We start from the raw sequence: 20,439 nt of genomic DNA, 5'->3' as shown, positions 1-20,439 counted from the left end.
GTCCAGCTGGAATCTGGCTTCTTTTAACTTGAGCCCATTATTCCGTGTCCTGTACTCTGGGAGGATAGAGAAGAGATCCTGGCCCTCCTCTGTGTTACAACTTTTTAAGTATTTGAAGAGTGCCGTCATGTCTCCCCTCAATCTTCTTTTCTCCAGGCTAAACATGCCCAGTTCTTTCAGTCTCTCTTCATAGGGCTTTGTTTCCAGATCCCTGATCATCCTGGTTGCCCTCCTCTGAACACGCTCCAGCTTGTCTATGTCCTTCTTGAATTGTGGAGCCCAGAACTGGACGCGATACTCTAGATAAGGCCTAACCAGGGCCGAATAGAGAGGAACCAGTACCTTGTACAGAACCAGTACATTATTGGTAAACTGTTTTAAAAGTTTTAAAAGGCTGGGGGGAAAGACAAACATGTATAGAATAATCTGCTGCTATTATGCTCTGTCTGAAATTGATTTTTTTTCTTAACAAATCTGAATTTTATAGCATCATATAAAGAGATCCATGTACTTAAGCAGATGCATATCATTTATTAGATCAGGAACTGCAGGCATAAATCAGATGAGGATCCAAATGTACTGCATTGCTTTCTGATGGATATTTATTCAAATGCACCTCTCATGCCAAACAGTCTTGCATAACTAGGATGATATCCAATTAAATCCTTCCACTTGACAAGGAAATCTGAAAAGCACCTCTTTGAAAACCCTCAATTCAAACACACTCCTTACGCTTTCCCTCTAGCCCCCACCTTCGTGCCTCTAAAAACGAAGAGACACAGGAAGCCTCAAGGCTGTCCTGATCTCTTGGCTCCTTATCTGCCATGGTCACGTGTTACTTTTTCTTTAAACACTCTGCTTGTGTTTAGGCACCAGGCTGAGTAACATAGACTTAGAGGCGTATCATGTCTTTATTTACCATCTAAAGCACTCTGACTAGGCATTTCTGAAGGGTCAGAGCATACTCTGGACTTCTTATTTCTCCTTGAGGTGCTTATCAAACAACAGAATGCAACATTTTGTACCGGTCATAGGCTGCCAAAATATGGCATTGTTTATGTAAGAATGGATTTCTGTTTATGGAACATGTATGGGACTTGTGATCAGTCACGGGAGGGAGGAGGGACAAGTATGACTTCATCAAAGCAACCTTGATGAGTATAAAAGTATGCTGATGTGTATGATGGGTAGAGAGTTTTCGCCATCGGTTTGTACGGGATGAGCCTTTCTCCTATGCACGTAGAAAATAAAGAGTCTCTGTGTCTGGACCGGTTGTTGAAGTCGTTCCTTCCCTATTGGGTTAGGTGAAATTTCCCTAATGCACTGACAGAAGATGTTTTGTCTGTGGAATGGGGAGCGGCGATTCCCACTCTTTCCTGCAGTTGTTATTCCACTCCACCCCACAATATCTGCTCTGGAGAATTGGGGGACATTCCAGAGAATAATTTGTAGTGGGTGGCCACAGCAGGAAGCGGGGGAAAGGAGAGGAAAGTCCGGTTGCGTGAATTGACATTCTGTGATGTAGTGTAGGATGTACCTAAATTTAAAGTTTGTCATTTTGTTGTTACTTTGTTGCTACTGTAAATAAGATATCTTTACATATCTCGGTAATAATTTGAAGACAGTTATGTCAAAATATAACAGCACATAAATATGGAGATACAGATTACTTTTTGTTGGGGATTTTGAATTAGCATTCTGATTTCTTTTTACATTTTATTTTACAGGTCTGAAGGTGAAAGTTCAAGAAGCATCAGGTATGTATCATTTCCCCCTTTTATATGGTCTCTGTGGAACTAGATGTGTTAGTGAACCACTTGCTCCTGCCTTCCATTTTGATAGGGAATTATAAAAGGAAAATGTGTTTAGCAGTACTTTACAAGGTCAAATCTTTTTACATTTTAATGCTATAATTACAATATTAGATGTAACTGATTCTTTCAGCATGCCAAAGTTATTATGATTTCATTGATTATAACAAACAAATTTTTGTTTAATATTTAAAAATTGCATAGACAGGAAATTTTCTATACTTGAAGGAAACCAAGATTCTGAAGGAGCTCTTGATTTAGGAGAGCATAAAGATAACACCCACATCTACCATGTCACATCATGTAAAATTCTTCTCTTTCTGAATTCGATTTGAGTTGTTTGATGTCTAAGAAAATAAAGAGGAGGTCTTTCAGAGTACTGTTTTCTGAAATATAGATGCTTGAGAGATTTGAATGCCTTTATTTCCAGTTAAAGGTGTGTTGGTATTTTTGTCACAACTATAAATATTTAACGTAATTCTTCACTGTCAGGGGAGATATTCCGCTCCCTGCATGAGTCAAGGTTGTTGTTCAACTGAAAGAATTGTAACCTCATCCCAACTTTGTTCCGTGTTGCCTCAAGTTAGGTACATTTGTATCAGCTTCCCCTTTATAGACCTGTTCGTTTCCAATGTGAATATAACTACCTGTTTTCTTACGCATCCTTTAATAGATGCAGTGTGAGCTTGATTGCTTTATTAGATTAATCTTTTGCTATGATTAACCATTGTTCAGAGCTTTTTTACTTTTAACAATTTTTACAGTCTTTGTTGTTGGGTTCACCCCCTTTATTTTACATGCTCCCAGGTTTTCTTGACCTGCAAGATAAGAAATAGTTCAAAAGTAGCTGAGCTTGGAACATATATAGACACATGAAACATTTATGAGTTGGCCATATTTTTATCTTAATAATTTTTTTAAAAAACCTGATAGCTCTTACTGTTGTCATCACGAGGTTATGTAGTTGTTAGTGAAACATTTGTGACATTAATTTATGTTAAATTTTTATCATTATATGAACATTGTGTAAATTGCCTGAACTTCTTTAAATTGTTGGGTAAGTACCAATGCACATTTATATTAACTCATCATCAGCAAATTAGTTCTAAAATATGCTGTTGTTGAATTTAACAAATATATAACTTGAAGTTATGGAAATATATTGTTATGATGAACTTTTAATTAGCAAGGCTTTGAGTTAGCAAAAACAATTTGTTAGAAGCAAATTTAATATTTGGTATTAAATATTAAATTTAATATTTATTTAAATATTAAATATTTAATTATTGTGCAAAATAATTATTACAGTCATTATGCTGCCAGTGCAGTTCTGCTCTCTAAGCCTGAAGTTGTAAGTCTCTGTACATGTTGTAACACCTCAATGTGTATGTGTGAGAGTGACTGAGTGTAATTACATATATCGGGGTATGGGCCAGTCAAATTTAATCATCTTTAAGTATCACTGATTTTATATGTGCTTAAATTTCTCCCATTGAAGTCTTAAGTGGGAGTTGAATTGCTTCAATGTGGTTGCATTGTACACAAAGATTTAACTTGTCTGACAGGCAGCATTAAAAGCAAACTGTTCTAGAATATACATAGAAAACTCTGACTACCAAACCATCTCTAGAAACGACTGTTTAAACCAAGTCTCCCTCAACTAGGTGCCCCTCAGTATTTTTGCTGCTGCCTCTAAATTTTAACACCACAACAACAGGAATGCAGACCTCTGGGAGAGGATTGGGAGGGGGTTGTAAAGTGGCCCCTGGACTCTCCAAAGTTGGCCACCCCTACTCTAAACAAAGGGCTTCAGAAAGGTTTCTGCTAACCCAGTTGAAGAGAAAAAGTGGATTGGGCTATACTATCATCCACACAATTGCTTAACAATGCCCAAATATGTCACGATCATTTGGACATTTTCTTCATTGCACCCATAGTTAAATTTTACCCTTTTGGTGCTCTACAGCAAACCACAGTTCTTTTTATGGCACTAAACAGATTGCACAGTGTCCTGCTGGGGGGGGGGCAGGGTCCAGGGCATGAAAATAGCTCCCAGATCCCCCAAAGTTCCTCACCTATGCCTTAGAGAACTATGCAATGTCTGGAACAATAAGACATCTTCTACCATAGGTGGCTGTAAAATCAAAGGATAAAGAGGGATTAAAAAAACAAGAACACAAATGTAACATGATGAACGTGCTTGCAAAAGGCTTGATTGCAGACCATTGTTGTTTAGCTCGTGGCTAAATTGATATAAACTTCTTTGGCGGAAGGAAGTAGAAAACTAATGGTCCTGAACCAATGTAGAACAGAAAAGAGATGCAATGTGATATAAGAGAATAGCTTTTATACCAATTGAAGAACTGGTAACACTTGATTTAAAGATGAAAAGGAGGGTGAACACTAGGGTGACCATACGTCTGGATTTGCCCAGACATGCCCGGAAATGGGGGGGAAATCGGCATCCAGCCGGAAATGGCCTTCCCCCCCCCTTTTGTCCGGGGAAAAAAGTCTCCCCCAGCTTCTATTGGGGCCTCTCCTTGGTCGTCGTCACCATGGGGACCAAGGAGAGGCCCCGATAGAAGCCAGGGGAGCCCAAATAGACGCTCCAATAGCCGCGAGAGCCACGTGTTCCCAAACGCGGAAACACCCGGCTTAAGACCCACCCACTTCCTCCATCTGGGTCCCTCCTATGACGTCATAGGAGGGACCCGGATGGAGGAGGTGGGCGGGTCTTAAGCCGGGTGTTTCCGCGTTTGGGAACACGTGGCTATCGCGGCTACTGGGACGTCTCCTTGGTCGTCATAGGAAGGACCCGGATGGAAGAGGTGGGTGGGTCTTAAGCCAGGTGTCTCAGCGTTTTGGAAACATGCGGCTCTCGCGGCTATTGGGTTTTCTGTACTTGTCAACTACTTCATTTGTCTAGTGGTAGCAGTATGCTGAATGTGTGAGAATGAATATGAGAAAGGTGATGGGGAAAGAGTGTTAAATGTTAGGAAAGGTTAGACTATGGTCATCAAGTGAAGGACTTGCAGTCAGAAAAGATATTTGAGGGAAGAGGAGGCTGTATCACACAGAGTATAGCAAAAGCTTCAAAGTACAGCAAAAGCTACAAAAGTAGAAATGAGTGAAGTTAATTTCAGATATGCTTAGAATGTTTGAAGAGGAAGAACTAAACTGGGAAGGAGTCTAAATGCATTTTCCACAGGAGAATCTAGTTCAGAAGAGCCTGCTAAGCTTGCTGAATATAATAGTAGGCTTATCATTTTCTTTCCATGCAAATCTATTCATTTGATTCATGGTGGTGATGGTTTATTAAGGTGACATAACACCATCAGTGGCCATGGTGCCTTCTTAGGTCCCTGTGATCAGGTCCCTGTCTAGAAGGGCAATGAGATAAGGCAGGGAAAAGTCATGGAGGGCTTTGAAGGTAAGTACAGGAAGCTTGTACTGGATCTTGTCTCTAGTGTTGGTACCCATCTTGCACCTAAGCCTCTTATACCAGCTACTGGGAGATTTTAAAGTATTCAAACAGAATTGGTGGCAGCTTGTGGAACTCTGTGGTAGAGTTAAATGCAAGCATTTGCTATAAATAAGAAAGTCTTTATGGCCTGCATGAATACCACATCCCCTTCCCAGTTTAGCTTCATATTGCAGGCAAAGGCCAGCAGAAGAAAGGGTGATGATGGAAAGAATTTCATCAAAGCAAAAGCAGATCTAATGAATAATTGTTACTATGAAAGACCTGTGTAGTAGTTGCTTAGTGATCATAGAATCATAGTATAGTAGAGTTGGAAGGGGTCTAAAAGGCCATTGAGTCCAACCCACCGCTCAATGCAGGAATCCACCCTAAAGCCGCTGTGAACCGCCCAGAGAGCACCGCCCAGTTGGCTGTGAACCGCCCAGAGAGCTCCGGCTATTGGGCGGTATAGAAATGTAATAAATAAATAAATAAAATAAATAAAGCATTCCTGACAGATGGTTGTCCAGCTGCCTCTTGAATGCCTCCAGTGTGGGAGAGCCCACAACCTCCCTAGGTAACTGGTTCCATTGTTGTACTGCTCTAACGGTCAGGAAGTTTTTCCTGATGTCCAGCTGGAATCTGGCTTCCTGTAACTTGAGCCCATTATTCCATGTCCTGCACTCTGGGATAATCGAGAAGAGATCCTATCATGTCTCCCCTCAATCTTCTCTTCTCCAGGCTAAACATGCCCAGTTGTTTCAGTCTCTCTTCATAGGGCTTTGTTTTCAGACCCCTGATCATCCTGGCTGCCCTCCTCTGAACATGCTCCAGCTTGTCTGCATCCTTCTTGAAGTGTGGTGCCCAGAACTGGACGCAATACTCTAGATGAGGCCTGACCAGGGCCAAATAAGAGAAACCAGTACCTCACACGATTTGGAAGCTATACTTCTATTCATGCAACCCAAAATAGCATTTGTTCTTTTTGTAGCCACATCACACTGTTGGGTCATATTCCAAGATCCTTCTCATTTGTAGTATTGCTGAGCCAAGTATCCCCCATCTTTTAAATGTTCTGAAGGAACAGAGAGAAACAATTGCTTTAAATATTGTTAGATGGATCCTGGACCAGACAAATTTGATTCTGATCGATGATTCTAGCTAGGTGGAAAAGGGCAGTAGGGATATCATAGTTTAGGGGCTGACAGTTGACAGTGGGGAGTCAATCTGTAAAGAAAGAGGGAGAAGGTCTGCTGGTTGGTGTTTTATAAGAACTAGGAGAAAGCAAATAGCTAAGGCCTCAATATTAAACTATTATTTCTCTGGGGAATAACTAGAGTTGTAAAGGCCCAGGAAAAACCCAGAAAAATTCAGAAAAAACCGTCCGTCCCCTGTCCCCCTGTTTTTCCCTGAAGCCTTTTGTTGTTGTTGTTTTCTGGAAAAAAATGAAAAATTGAAAAAAAATAGATTATGGAATGTTTTATTTTAGCTTGATATAAAATGTTTAAGACAAGGTGTTCATATATTTACTTCTCCAAATGATTTCTAAAAACTATGTACAGTATCAGATTATTACAATTTCTGTGCACCAAGGACAAGCAAAGTCCTAGGTTCCGAACTGAGACTACAACTCTCAAATGCAAAAGCAAGATGCATTTTTGCCTCTAGGGGGCAGCACTGCCACTGAAGCAGAGACTGAAACTGATAGTGATAGCTATAGCTCAGAAAATGAGTCTGATTAAATTTCATGCATATTCTTTGAATCTTGGTCCCTACTTTTTCTCAGTTATTTTTTATGGGAATGGGTGCTTTATGTCTGCTTGACACTGTGGAGGACTAGTGGAAACGTAAATAATTTTCTTTGTTACTAATGTTGATGATTTCTTCGCGGGGTGGTGTTTAAATTGTTTTTTGCCTGCTCCTCATAAACTGGAAAAACCAAAAAGGTCCCTTACAGTTCAGGTGTTCCTTACAGTTCAGGAGCTTGCAGCTCCATTTGTTACTAAAAAAAGGTAAAAAAAAATTAAAAAGTAAATGCAATTTGTAATAATTGCTTGAATACACTGTACTTTTAATATACCAAATGTAATAATTTTATGCCAAACCAACTTGTACATACATTTTATGTTCCTAAAGTAACAAAGTGACTTTCAATCTGTAAAAAGTGCTAATATCAGGTTTTTCCCAATTTTTCTGAAAATTTCGGGGGGGAGGGGGAATGGGGGAAATGCGATTTTTTTTTCTATGGCTTCAACATTTACAGAAATTTTACATGTCTAGGAATAACCACAAGTTGCTGGTGAAGATCAGGGAGCAGATGGCCCTGTTATGCCAGGAAGCTGCCCTAAGATCTTGCCTGAAGACGGTTTTATAAGCAAGCAGAAAAAAACCAGATAAATTGCCAAAGCAGCTCAAAATACAAGAGGAGGGAGCTTCAGAAGAAGGCTGTACCCAGAATCTGGGTTTAGGAAATTTGTCCTGAGATTAAAAGATGTCATTAAGAGCCTTGTAACAGCAAAAGTGGTTCTCGAGTACCTCATATTGTCACTAAGCAGTGTTTTGGAAACACAAAGTAAATATTAGTAATCCCTTAAGTACAAAATATCCCTTTAATAAACCAACTTGTTTAATAGTTCATCTTGTCTCTAGTGTTGATGCCCGTCTCATGCCTAAGCTACTAGGAGTTTTTTAAGTATTTTAACAAAATTGGGGGCAGTGGAACAGAGGCAGTTTCTGGAGCTCTTAGTTATAGTGGCAGAGAATTCCTTAGGCCCAGAAATGTAAGCATTTGCTATAAATAAGAAATTCTGTAGGTGGAATTGTGCACTGAAGGAGTGTTTTCACCATTTAAATTGAAATAGCCCTAGTTCACGCATGTCTTCACATGTAAAGCTGTGTGTGCATGCCATTCTCTATCCACTAGTACCTGTCGGTTAATGATCCATGCTAATAATTTTTTTTAACTTACATTGTGATAAGCTTTAACACAAAGTAGAGATGGGAATGGTTTTCCTTTTCCTGCTGTTTAGATTAAATTTGAATTTCTGGTTACCCCAAAGATGCAATATAAAATGACAAAAATAATAATCAACGTGGTATATCCTTTAGCCAAATCACAGCTGTTTTGACCTTGAATATTCAATCATGTTTACTCGCTTAATTCACTAGATTAAATATATGCACACACACCTGAAGAGATGAGTAGGCATTTTCAAGAATGTGAAAGCACCTTCATGCTGCTTGCGAATCTGGTCATTCATGTGTGAAATAAACAGCAGTATCACATAGCCAAGGTACGGGCTGAACGTTTGGAATGCTCTTATTATAGAATTGTCTTGAGAGCCGGAGAGTTGCAAGGTCATGCACTTCACATAAAACTTTATTAATATTAATAATGCTGTGATGGTGGAAGGCACAGGTAGTCACCTCATTAATATCTCACATGACAGGCTTTGGCTTTCCAGAACACACCCAGTTCTTGATCATGCAAAATTCTTCTATAAGCAACCATCTTAGTAGAAGAGAGGGAACTTCAAATAAGTAGTTCTATCTCAGCTAAACTGATGCCTTATTAAACATAAAACTTAAGCATTAGAGAATGAACTTTAAAGTATTCATTTATTTAAATTATATTCCTCTTTTATGAAAATGTATAAGATCACTGTACTTCTCTGTGGTAATTAGAAGGGACATTAATACAGGACCATTGATTTGACATTTGTAATATGTTGATTTGACATCTGTAATATATCACAACCTACTGAAGTGCCTTTTCGTTTCTATTGTTTAAGTAAGAGAGTGTGAGTATCATCAGATGAACGTTTTATCACAGGCTTGTTACTACCCGCTCATGATTTTTCACGGGTCCTTTTGACAATGCTGTCTACCTCCTGAACAAAATCCTTGAGCATCCTGCAGTCTTACACATACCCGTCTCTGCCATTGGCCTGTTTCACAAAGCATCCCACCACTTCCAACTGCTCAGAATCCTTTCTCTTCTTTTCCCTGCCTCAGAGGCAGAAGTAGCAGTAGCAGATACTGTCCTTTTCTGTATGGAAGGTTATGTAGGTGTTGTATATTATGGTAGGACTAATTCCTCAAGAGTAGCTTCTAAAATGGCAATAGTGATTCTGAATGAATTTTGTATCTTAATTTAACTTAAAAACAATCAAAGGTAAGGGAGAATTTTAATATCTTTATAATGAATAAATAATTTTCTGCAATAGTTCTCTTCTTGTGGGGAACTCCTAGCAGAACAAGAGTTCTCAAGTCTGAAACATTGTTTGAGCTTTTCCAAGTGTGAGAGACTAATAAAACTGCAGAGTCAATATTCTTGGTAGTGCATTTGTAGTGTTTCGAAATAATAAATTCAACTTTTTATTTCTTAGCTCAACTAAAATGCCTTAAAGAGTAAAGTGACCTATTGTAACTGCTCTACCTCCAATAGCTGCCAGCCAAATTTATTTATTTATTTATTTATTGCATTTCTATACCGCCCAATAGCCGAAGCTCTCTAGGCGGTTTACAAATGACTCTGAAAATCTCATGGGAAATCATGATCAGAGCTATCTTAAACTATTTGTCACAAAAATCTGGCATCAAGTGTGTTCTGCAAGAGAACATCAATATTCCATTTAATATCAACTACTGCCCATTAGCCAGGCTCGTTACCTTCATTAAATGTGTCTAATCCTCTAACAGTACAATCTTAGTATGTTTACTCAGAATTAAGTCCCATTGAGTTTAATAGGGGATACTCTCAGGAAAGTAGGCATAAGATTTAACCTAAGCATTGTAAATTGTAATACAGTCTTACATCATATGGTAGTGTTTCATTATTATTAACATTATTTATTTATTTATTTATTACATTTATATACTGCCCCATAGCTGAAGCTCTCTGGGTGGTTTACAAAAGTAATTCTTCTCGTGTGAAGAATTATTTTGTCCTGAACCTAATTTTGATCTATCTTACTAGATAAGTAGAACTACATAAGTATACACTATAGGCTTCATCCCACGTACCTGTTTCCCTCAAATTATCCCCTACAGCGTAAAGCTGTTGTTGTTGCTAGCTAAATCACACCCTGGGTGGCAGCACTCCTAAGATCCTTTGCATACCAGGAAAAGGGTTCAAGGGGGGAAATGTAAAAAATCATTAAAAATCCATGGATGACCCAATCCGATTCAAATTTGGTATGTTTAAAGCTCTCCTTTATATCTATTACTGTGCCAATTTTGATGTCTTTATCTTTAAAATTTACGCAGATGTAAGCATTTTAATTTGTACTTTAAACATATCAAATCCTTCTCCTGCGCCCCCAGTGGCTTCTCAGAAAACAACAAATGATTCGCTCCTAAACAGGTAGCAGAATAGGCTGATTCTTTTGGCTTTATAGCACAATTAAAGCAGGATGCACGGGAGTACTTCACAGTCAAAGTGGATTATAAACTGGAAAACTTCAGAGTCCTTTGCACGCAATTCACAGTGATTGCACAGTATCATCCTGGTGTGATGAAGCTATATGATGCTCAGTGATTCATTGCCATTGTTTAAAATACTTGTATAGCACCTTTGAAAGCAAAGCCTCCCTAAAGTGGTTAGCAAAGTAACATTTTAAAACAATAAAATGTAAAATAGAATTAATCAAAACAGCAACAGTGAACTTTCTACCATGCAATGCTGGCCCTTCCATGAAGTGGTGGACTGGGAGGAATGGTGAATTGCATACTCCCCCATCCCCACCAGGCTAACTGCTCCTGCATTGCTGAAGCAAGGTGGCACTCCACCTCAACCCAAACTTGCAGTGGTCAAGGGTAGCACATACCCACTGTTTTGGTTTCTGCCTGAAATTGCCCTTTAGTAAGTATGGGGGGGCACTTCCTTAGCAGCAACTTCCTTTCCCACTTCTCAGTGAACCTGTTTGTTTTAAAGGCAAAAATGGCATCTGGATTCTTGATCTGACAACCCTACAAGTAGTGCTGAGTATTGTAGCGATCTTTGTGGAAGTGGGAAATCGAAGTCACTGTGAGGAGGAGTAAGGAAATAACTGCCCTTTAAGATGTTCAAAATAACTGCCCTTTAAGATGTTCAAAAGTCTCAGAATAATTTATTAAGCCTGATAAGAGTGGAAGTATATAGAAAGGAAAGTGTGTACACTACATGCTAGGGGTATAGATCCATCCTCTGACTGGAATCTACCAGGGGAAGAGCCTTCAGCGTGGTGGCATCCCTCCTGTGGAATTCCCTGCCTCTGGAGGTCAGGCAGGCTCCGACCTTGTACTCCTTTCGGCGCCTCCTGAAAACAACTTTATTCCAAGAAGCCTTTCTCTAACATGCAGCCTTGATTACTGTTATTGCTTCTTTTAAATTTTGTTTTAACTGTTTTTATTCTGTTTTTATTTTCAATTTACCTTGTACAACGCTCCGAAATTTTTTCAATGAGGAGCGGTATATAAATATTCTAAATAAATAAATAAATAAATAAACTCTGCTCCACTCCAAAATTCAGAGCAGAGCTCTGCTGGCCGTGTTCTCGACTCTATTTTTGGAAGGACTCCCTTTGTTCTCCTCTGTCAGGTTATCTGATGGAGCTCTGTCCCATTTTCAAATAACCGCTTTATTATAGCCTATGGCAATTAACCAAAATGCTTACCGCTGTCATTTTAAAAGATAAACTTGGCACGGTGATAGCTCTTAAGTAGGGATTTAGTCATGTCACGTTTGAAGTAGATCCCTTCATCCCTTGATTTGTTAGGAATTTTTTATATAAGTGTTTAAAAATCACTGACTAGCCTGGTAGAAAAACAGATTATAAATCCAACACATTCACACTTGACTTCAAAAGAGGAAACTTCTCTAAAATGAGGGAACTAGTGAAAAGAAAGTTGAAAGGGGGAATCAAGAAGGTTAAATCCTTGGAAAATGCATTGCGCTTACTCAAAAGCACAATAATAGAAGCTCAACTAAAATGTATTCCACAGGTTAGGAAAGGTAGCACAAAGTGCAAGAGGTCACTAGCATGGTAAACAAGCAGTGTCAAAGAAGCTATTGTAGAAAACAACGATCTACAAGGAACATAGGGGATAAGTGCATCCTATTTTGGATATCATCAAAAATGTAAAGGCTACTATTGCACAAAAGTCCCTATACCTTGTTTTTTCCCCCAAACTTGGAAAGCCTCATCTCCTGGAACTATCATCTCCTGGAACTACCAGTGCCTTCTAGAAAAAGTTTGCCCAGCTTTTCAAATGAAATCAACACCATCTTCACATGTGTATGGAAATTTTGTATCCTGAGTACCTTCTACAGTGATTGGAAGTCCCCACATTAGATTTATAAAGTATTATTGAGAATCCCAGTTATTTCAAGGTCAGAAATCAACAGCATGGGTAGGGGGTTTGTATTTGGTTGTTCAGCGTGGAAACAGAATGATGGAAGGGCTAATTCTAGGGCTAAAGTGTAGGGAGGTCAAGGAATTACTCTCCATAGCAAAGGCTTTATGCTATATAGAAAAAATATTGAAACCATTTAAAAATAGAGTGCTGTTTTTCCTATTACATATTCTAGCTAATGTTAACTACAATTAACTTGTTAAATTCTAGGTGCCAGATATATTAATCACAAATACGCACAGTGTAAAAAGGGCACTACAACCCAGAATCTCTTTAGAGAATAATAAAAGGGAGGAAATAGCAGGATTTATGCTGTGTAAAATGGTACCCTTAGGGGTTGCCTTGTAAATTAATAGTGATATGATTCACTCTCTGTTGCTAAATATAAATGTGAAGGGAACATGGGGACATTAGCTGCCTGTCCATGCGTATAAAGTTAATGATTCTTAGAATGCGCTGACTGCAATGCAAATGCTTAGTATCCAATTGAAAAAAGAGGGAAGTAACAAGCAGTGCTTTTTATGCGGTACTAATTGTCACTTCTCTCCCATGCAGTCCAAATGCATTTACAGTGAGCCTTTTCTGGTTCTCTTCTGGATACTACTTGTGCTCAGGCAGAAAGCCTCATGTAAATAACATGAGGAAGACTTAGACCTTGTCTATATGCAGCAGAAGAGATAGGAGAATGGAATCAGACAGACAGTGGAGGATTATATCTCCAGCCTCCGATGCCCATCCCACAGAGTCGATTCAGGAGGATACTATGGTCGATGTTTTCAAAAGCCGGTGAGAGATCGAGCAGAATTAACAGGGTTGCACTCCCCCTTTCCCTCTCTTGATAAAGGTCATCCATTAGCCTTGGTCGCCCTGATGGATGGATGACCTTTATTGAGAGAAGGACAGGGGGAGTGCAACCCTGTTAATTCTGCTCGATCTCTCATTGGCTTTTGGGATGGGCATCGGAGGCACTGTGCTACAATGGTTCCGTTCCTATCTACTGGGTCGTTTTCAGAGAGTAACATTGGGTGACTATTCCTCAGACCGTTGGCAATTGAGCTATGGGGTGCCACAGGATACCATCTTGTCCCCAATGTTATTTCACATCTATATGAAGCCACTGGAAGCAGTCATTAGGGGATTTGGAGCTAAATGCCATCAATATTCTGATGATACACAGCTCTCCCTGTGACAACTGATTCAGGTGAGGCTGTGCAGGTCCTGGACCAGTGCCTAGGCTCAGTAATGGGCTGGGTGAGAGCCAATTATTATTATTATTATTTATTTATTTATATAGCACCATCAATGTACATGGTGCTGTACAGAGTAAAACAGTAAATAGCAAGACCCTGCCGCATAGGCTTACATTCTAATAAAATCATAATAAAACAATAAGGAGGGGAAGAGAATGCAAACAGGCACAGGGTAGGGTAAACAGGCACTGGGTAGGGTAAAACTAACAGTATAAAGTCAGAACAAAATCAAGTTTTAAAAGCTTTAGGAAAAAGAAAAGTTTTTAGCTGAGCTTTAAAAGCTGCGGTTGAACTTGTAGTTCTCAAATGTTCCGGAAGAGCGTTCCAGGCATAAGGGGCAGCAGAAGAAAATGGACGAAGCCGAGCAAGGGAAGTAGAGGCCCTTGGGCAGGCGAGAAACATGGCATCAGAGGAGCGAAGAGCACGAGCGGGGCAATAGTGTGAGATGAGAGAGGAGAGATAGGAAGGAGCTAGACCGTTAAAAGCTTTGTAGGTCAACAGGAGAAGTTTATATTGGATTCTGAAGTGAATTGGAAGCCAATGAAGAGATTTCAGAAGTGGAGTAACATGGTCAGAGCGGCGAGCCAAGAAGATGATCTTAGCAGCAGAGTGGTGAACAGAAACCAACGGACTGATGTGAGAAGAAGGAAGGCCAGTGAGAAGAAGGTTGCAGTAGTCCAACCGAGAAATAACCAATGCATGAACAAGAGTCTTGGCAGAAGAGACAGACAAAAATGATCGAATCTTGGCAATATTATACAGGAAAAAATGACAGGATTTAGCTACTGTCTCAATATGAGGAATAAAGGAGAGCGAGGAATCAAATATAAAGCCAAGACTACGAGCTTCCTTGACTGGAGTAAGTGTAACATCATTGACAGTAAGAGAGAATGAGAGATGAGGAGAAGGTTTAGGAGGAAAAACAAGCAATTCAGTCTTTGTCATATTAAGTTTCAAACGACTATGAAGCAACCAGGCTGAGATATCTGAAAGACATGCCGAGATACGATCGTGAACATCAGGAGAAAAATCCGGAGATGAAAGATATAACTGTGTATCATCGGCATACAGATGTTATTGGAGGCCATGAGATTGAATAAGCTTACCCAAGGGCAACATGTATAAAGAAAACAACAACGGACCAAGCACCAAGCCTTGCAGAACCCCTACTGAAAGGGGAAAAGAAGAAGACGAGCTGCCATTAGCCAACACGCTGAAAGAGCGACCCGCTAGATAGGAGGCAAACCAGTTATAGACAGAGCCACAAAATCCAAGGTCATGAAGGGAATCTAAAAGAAGATCATGATCAACCGTGTCAAAGGCTGCAGTTAGATCAAGGAGAATAAGAACGGAATAAAGGCCTTTAGACTTGGCAGTAAGAAGATCATTGGTAATCTTAGTAAGGGCTGTTTCAGTGGAATGCAAAGAACGGAATCCAGATTGAAAAGGATCCAGAGCAGAGTTACTAGAAAGAAAATCAAGACAACGAGAGTAGACCACATGCTCCAGGATCTTTGAAACAAACGGCAACAAAGAGACAGGTCGGTAGTTAGACAGAGATAGCCTATCAAGAGTAGGTTTCTTGAGAATAGGAGAGACTGTAGCGTGTTTAAAAGCAGAAGGAAATGAACCAGAGGACAGAGAAAAATTAATAATATGAAGCAAGGAAGGGAGGATAGCAGGGATAAGATTAATAAAGACGCGAGAAGGAATCGGATCACGAGAACAAGTGGAAGGCTTCGAAAAGCGCAGTATTGTAGACAGTTCATCAGCTGAGACCGAAGGAAACGCAGAGAAATTTGCAGGAGGAACTGACAGATGAGGAACAGGAACTGGAAGAGGAGCAGAGCTGGCCAGATCAGAGCGACATGACAGAAATTCATAACATGACAGAAATTCATGTTAGGCCATGTAGGGACTCCACCATCACCCCCACCCCTCCCTACATACACATTAAAAAATCCAACCTCATCTTTCTAAAGAAAATAGTTTTATGCCCCTCTTTAAGCAGTGATACTGGGAAATGTGCATGCTGTATACTCTATTATTGTCCCGCAACCTAAGTAGGATGGGGTGATAGAGGCACCTGTGTCAAGGACATCTTGAGACAGGAGAATAATGTTGGCCTCAGTGGACAAACAATATATTTAGAGCTGTAATTGTGAACTAGCATTAAGCTGTGATTGAGAATTGTTTCAGGTTAAAATAATACAAGGCAGGAGGTTTGTCTGCTTTGCCGGGCTTTCTACTACTGCGGAGAGGATGCAGGGCAGGTGAAGCTGAGCCGGGAGCTGGACGAGTACGTCTTCAGCCTCCACCTCACTTCTTGACACTTTACCTGAATGGCGGCTTGGGGAAGCATCTGGAGACTGAGCCAGGAGCTGGAGGAATGGCATGGGGAAGCTGTTGCCCAATCAAGCAAAGCATCCAGGGTCTTAGTTCTGCCAAACAGCTTCACCTGCATGGTGGCTTCCCGTGGAGTGGCTGGGGAAAGCTGTTTGCCTACACTTCCCACTGTTATCTCCTATCACAAATCAGAAATAACAGTGGGGATTCCTCCAGGGGGTTGAATTACAAAAGCCCCAACCCCTGGAGGAAGCAAAGAAAGCTGCAGTGAATTGAATGGTCAATCTCCACAAGCTGGATTAGGTGCATCAGCTGGAGGCTATCCTCCCCTGATGTATATTCTGTTCATTCAATAACTTTTGTGGCTTATTTATTCAGTGTCCACTTCTTTCCATCCTCTCTTCAAAGTGACACATTTCTGCCCCACAGTCTACATCCATGTCAGTATCGCATAAGAAGCAACTAGTTCTTTTATGAAGAAATTTGATGTTTCCCTTCTTCCCCAGCTTCTTAGTTAATTAGGTCAGAGCTTTTTAAAAAGCTATTGAAAGGTTAGAAGTATATAAACTGTAATAGGTTGTTTAAAGGTCTTTATAAAGCATCTTGTGAAATGGCTATCCTATGCTTGGGAATTCAGTGTTTAAAAACAAAATGTGCTGTAATAGTGACAGTGTATTCTGCATTATTTTTTGCCTGTAACACTGAAGGAAACGATATCTAAGAAAATTGTTAAACTATAAATATGCATCCCCAAGATATTTAATAGACTGTTGGAACACCAAAGAACATGCCACTGAAATGAAAAAGGACCTAGAAAGCGAACAACTGTTCTTGGTTGCTTTGTTTTAAATCATGACTCCCTGCCTAATTACTTTGTGTCAGTTATTCTTTACCAATCAAGCTGCAATGTGTCCTAATGGATTCTGCTGGAATGCCATGTACCCATGTAGCTTACTAAAATGTTAAGCTAAAGTACTGCAATTAGTTCTTTGTAGCTGCATGCCTGTTTATTTTCCAACCATTTGAGGAAACCATTTGGGAGGGCTACTGTCTTGAAAGCCAACATAGAAATATTTTAAATAAATAAATAAATGGCCAGGATCCAGAGATCAACTTGCATGAGGGAAAGACACAGGAAAGAGGGGATTTGATTTCTTCCCTAAATTCAGCCACAGCCCCTGTGCTACATCAAATGCTATTCCAGAGGGGTTGCACTGAGAAGGATGAAGTGAAATGAGGTGGGAATGCCTCATTGTCCGAACAGAACTCTGCTTGTATTTCTCTGATCCAAGCCCATATTGCCAATTTTTTTTCTTGGCAATATACTAATCTCCAAGCTATGTTTGACAGGCCTAGGCCTATAATAGATCTCACTTGCATAGAATAAACTTAATTAGGATGCTGGTTTGTACTGTAACCAACTGGCTGAAATACATGTGTGTAAATAAATCAACTTGTGCATAAGCAGTTCACTGTGCCATGTTTATTGTAATGAGCTAAAATCAAACTGTGGCTTCTGATCTTGGATTGTTTAAATAAATCATAGTTTAAACCAGTGGTTCCCAAACTTTTTCAGGTAACTGCCCCCTTGATCCCACAAACTCATGCCCAGTGCCCCCTGGGTATTTATTATTATTTTTTATTTATTTTTTTATTTATTACATTTTTATACCGCCCAATAGCCGAAGCTCTCTGGGCGGTTCACAAAAATTAAAACCATCATAAAATAACCAACAAGTTAAAAATACAAATACAAAATACAATATAAAAAGCACAATCAGGATAAAACCACGCAGCAAAATTGATATAAGATTAAAATACAGAGTTAAAACAGTATAATTTAAATTTAAGTTAAAATTAAGTGTTAAAATACTGAGTGAATAAAAAGGTCTTCAGCTGGCGACGAAAGGAGTACAGTGTAGGCGCCAGGCGGACCTCTCTGGGGAGCTCATTCCACAACTGGGGTGCCACAGCGGAGAAAGCCCTCCTCCTAGTAGCCACCTGCCTCACTTCCTTTGGCAGGGGCTCACGGAGAAGGGCCCCTGTGGATGATCTTAAGGTCCAGGTAGGTACATATGGGAGGAGGCGTTCCTTCAAATAACCTGGCCCCAAACCGTTTAGGGCTTTAAATGTCAATACCAGCACTTTGAATCGGTCCAGGACCTGGACTGGCAGCCAATGAAGTTGTAAAAGGACTGGCGTGATGTGATCTCGCCAGCCAGTCCCTGTTAGTAAACGGGCTGCCCTGTTCTGAAGAAGCGCTTCTCAGAAAAGACCACCTCGAGTGCCCCCCTGCCACCCCTTTGCCTCTTAGCACCCCTCTGCCATCCCCTTGCCTCTTAACGCCCCCTGTGCAATCCCACTGCCCCCAAGGGGCCGGTACCGCCCATTTTGGGAACCACTGGTTTAAACTATGTAGTTAGTTAGAATTTCCTGAGACCTTTTAAAAGTAGAAATGTTTGTTCCACCAAGTATGAGATTACGAGTGGTTTTGTGTGTACTTGGTTTTTTAAATTATTATTATTGCTAATTTACCTTTGACAGATTCCTTATTCGCATCCAACCCTTGCTGAACATTTTTCTTTCGACAAATCTATAAGCATCTCCGTTGCTGGTGCTATGCACAGTAAGCACTAAACCATCTCTGTGTATATCATATGAATTTGATACTTTATTTTAAAACTGAAAGTCTGCATTCTCTGCAGATGTGAATTAGAGCAGTTGATTGTGTTGAGAGGACTGTGTGGCAATTCAGGATCTGTTGTAGTAGCAATATAATATTGCTATTATAATTTTAATTCAAAAGTCTTTGGTACTGACTGTTGGTTAGCTCCAAAGGTGAGGGAGAGATATACTCTGCCTTTAATTTATGAAGTCCATTGTGCCCTTTTCCCCTTATACCTTCTACAATTTTTTTTGATAAAGTTGTTTATTTACTCTACATTGTATATATATAACTTTATTGCATAGTAGCCACCTGGGCCATTCGCAAACAGGTAAAACAATAACATACCCACCGTGAGCTTGCCACAAGCCAGCGGAAGTGCTACAAATAAGAGTAACTAGGATAACAATCGTCCAGGTTATATTTACAATGTTAACCAACATATAATATTGGATATTAAAATTAATCGTTTGAGACAATCAGTGGTTCCCGGGCCTCCATCGCCCGGTGTACAAATTTCGCAGTCCTGAAAGATATATAATAGTCTGTACCAGCCAAAAGAGTAAGGACTACACCTTTAGAAGTCATGAAATTAAACCTGGGAATTAAAGGCTCAAGGTATTGTTTCCTCAGCTCCGCATACCTTGGGCACTCAGCTAGGAAATGAATTATATCCTCGGCTTTAGGTCAACCTGCTGGGCAATCTACATTGGTGCTAGGGTGATTTTTAAAGTGTGCCTTCACCAGCAGGAGGGAATTTAGCCTGCACCGAGTAAATAGCCATCTCAGCTCTTGTGGCATTCCAGAAGTTAAATATAGGGGAGCCTTTCCCGGAGCAGTAATGATACTCTTATTGAGCCCATTTGAGCGGCTCACTTCGACCGCTGCCATAGATGACTGAATATCACAGTCATACAGCCTTCTAGCAATCTCATCCTTGGCCCCGTCAAACCCCCTCGTAAGGAGGAATGCTTGCGAGAAACCCAATTTGGAGATGGAGTGTCTCATCCTGTCTGCCCATGAATCCTTCCCCATATCATCATATGTGGACAGCACCAATGGAGGGGCCAGGTGAAACACTATCTTTAACCAGAAGGATATAGCTGCTTTTAGAATCAATGTATGGATTGAGAGACATGCAGTTTCCAGTCGGACAATATCCTTAGATGTAGATCTAGGAACTCCAAGGGTCCTGGATAGAAATTTGTGCTGTACTACTGCTAATGGTGTGATATCTCCATGGGCCCAAATGGGAGCTCCATACAGAATCTGAGGGAGTAGTTTGCTTTTAAGCAGTTGTAACAGTGGTGCTATCCACTGTCCTCCTGCTCCAGCTGCGAAGCGAAAAATGGCATTAGCTGTTACATTGGCCGCTGAGGCTGCTGCACCCAAATGCTCAGACCAGGATCCGGAGCTTTGAAAAGTTACACCTAAGTATTTATATTTATTCACCTGATCAAGAGGGTGACTGTCTAACTGCCAATGATATACTTTCCTCCTTTTCCCAAAAAC

The 20,439-nt window shown here is 40.2% G+C and overlaps 1 protein-coding gene across 1 annotated transcript in view; it reads left to right on the top strand.

Moving 5' to 3' along the window:
- The window catches only part of IQSEC1 (IQ motif and Sec7 domain ArfGEF 1), a 418,970-nt gene that overhangs the window by 99,207 nt on the left and 299,324 nt on the right, over positions 1–20,439 (top strand). The window contains exon 2 of the mRNA XM_063121250.1: positions 1,728–1,757. Within this exon, the coding sequence (XP_062977320.1) occupies positions 1,728–1,757 (30 nt within the window). The remainder of the gene's footprint in view (positions 1–1,727; positions 1,758–20,439) is intronic.

The sequence above is a fragment of the Elgaria multicarinata genome, chromosome 3 (genome assembly GCF_023053635.1).
Source record: "Elgaria multicarinata webbii isolate HBS135686 ecotype San Diego chromosome 3, rElgMul1.1.pri, whole genome shotgun sequence".
Lineage (NCBI taxonomy): Eukaryota > Metazoa > Chordata > Lepidosauria > Squamata > Anguidae > Elgaria > Elgaria multicarinata.
The sequence above is the reverse complement of the archived record's forward strand: the minus strand, read 5'-3'. Positions and strand labels throughout refer to the sequence as shown.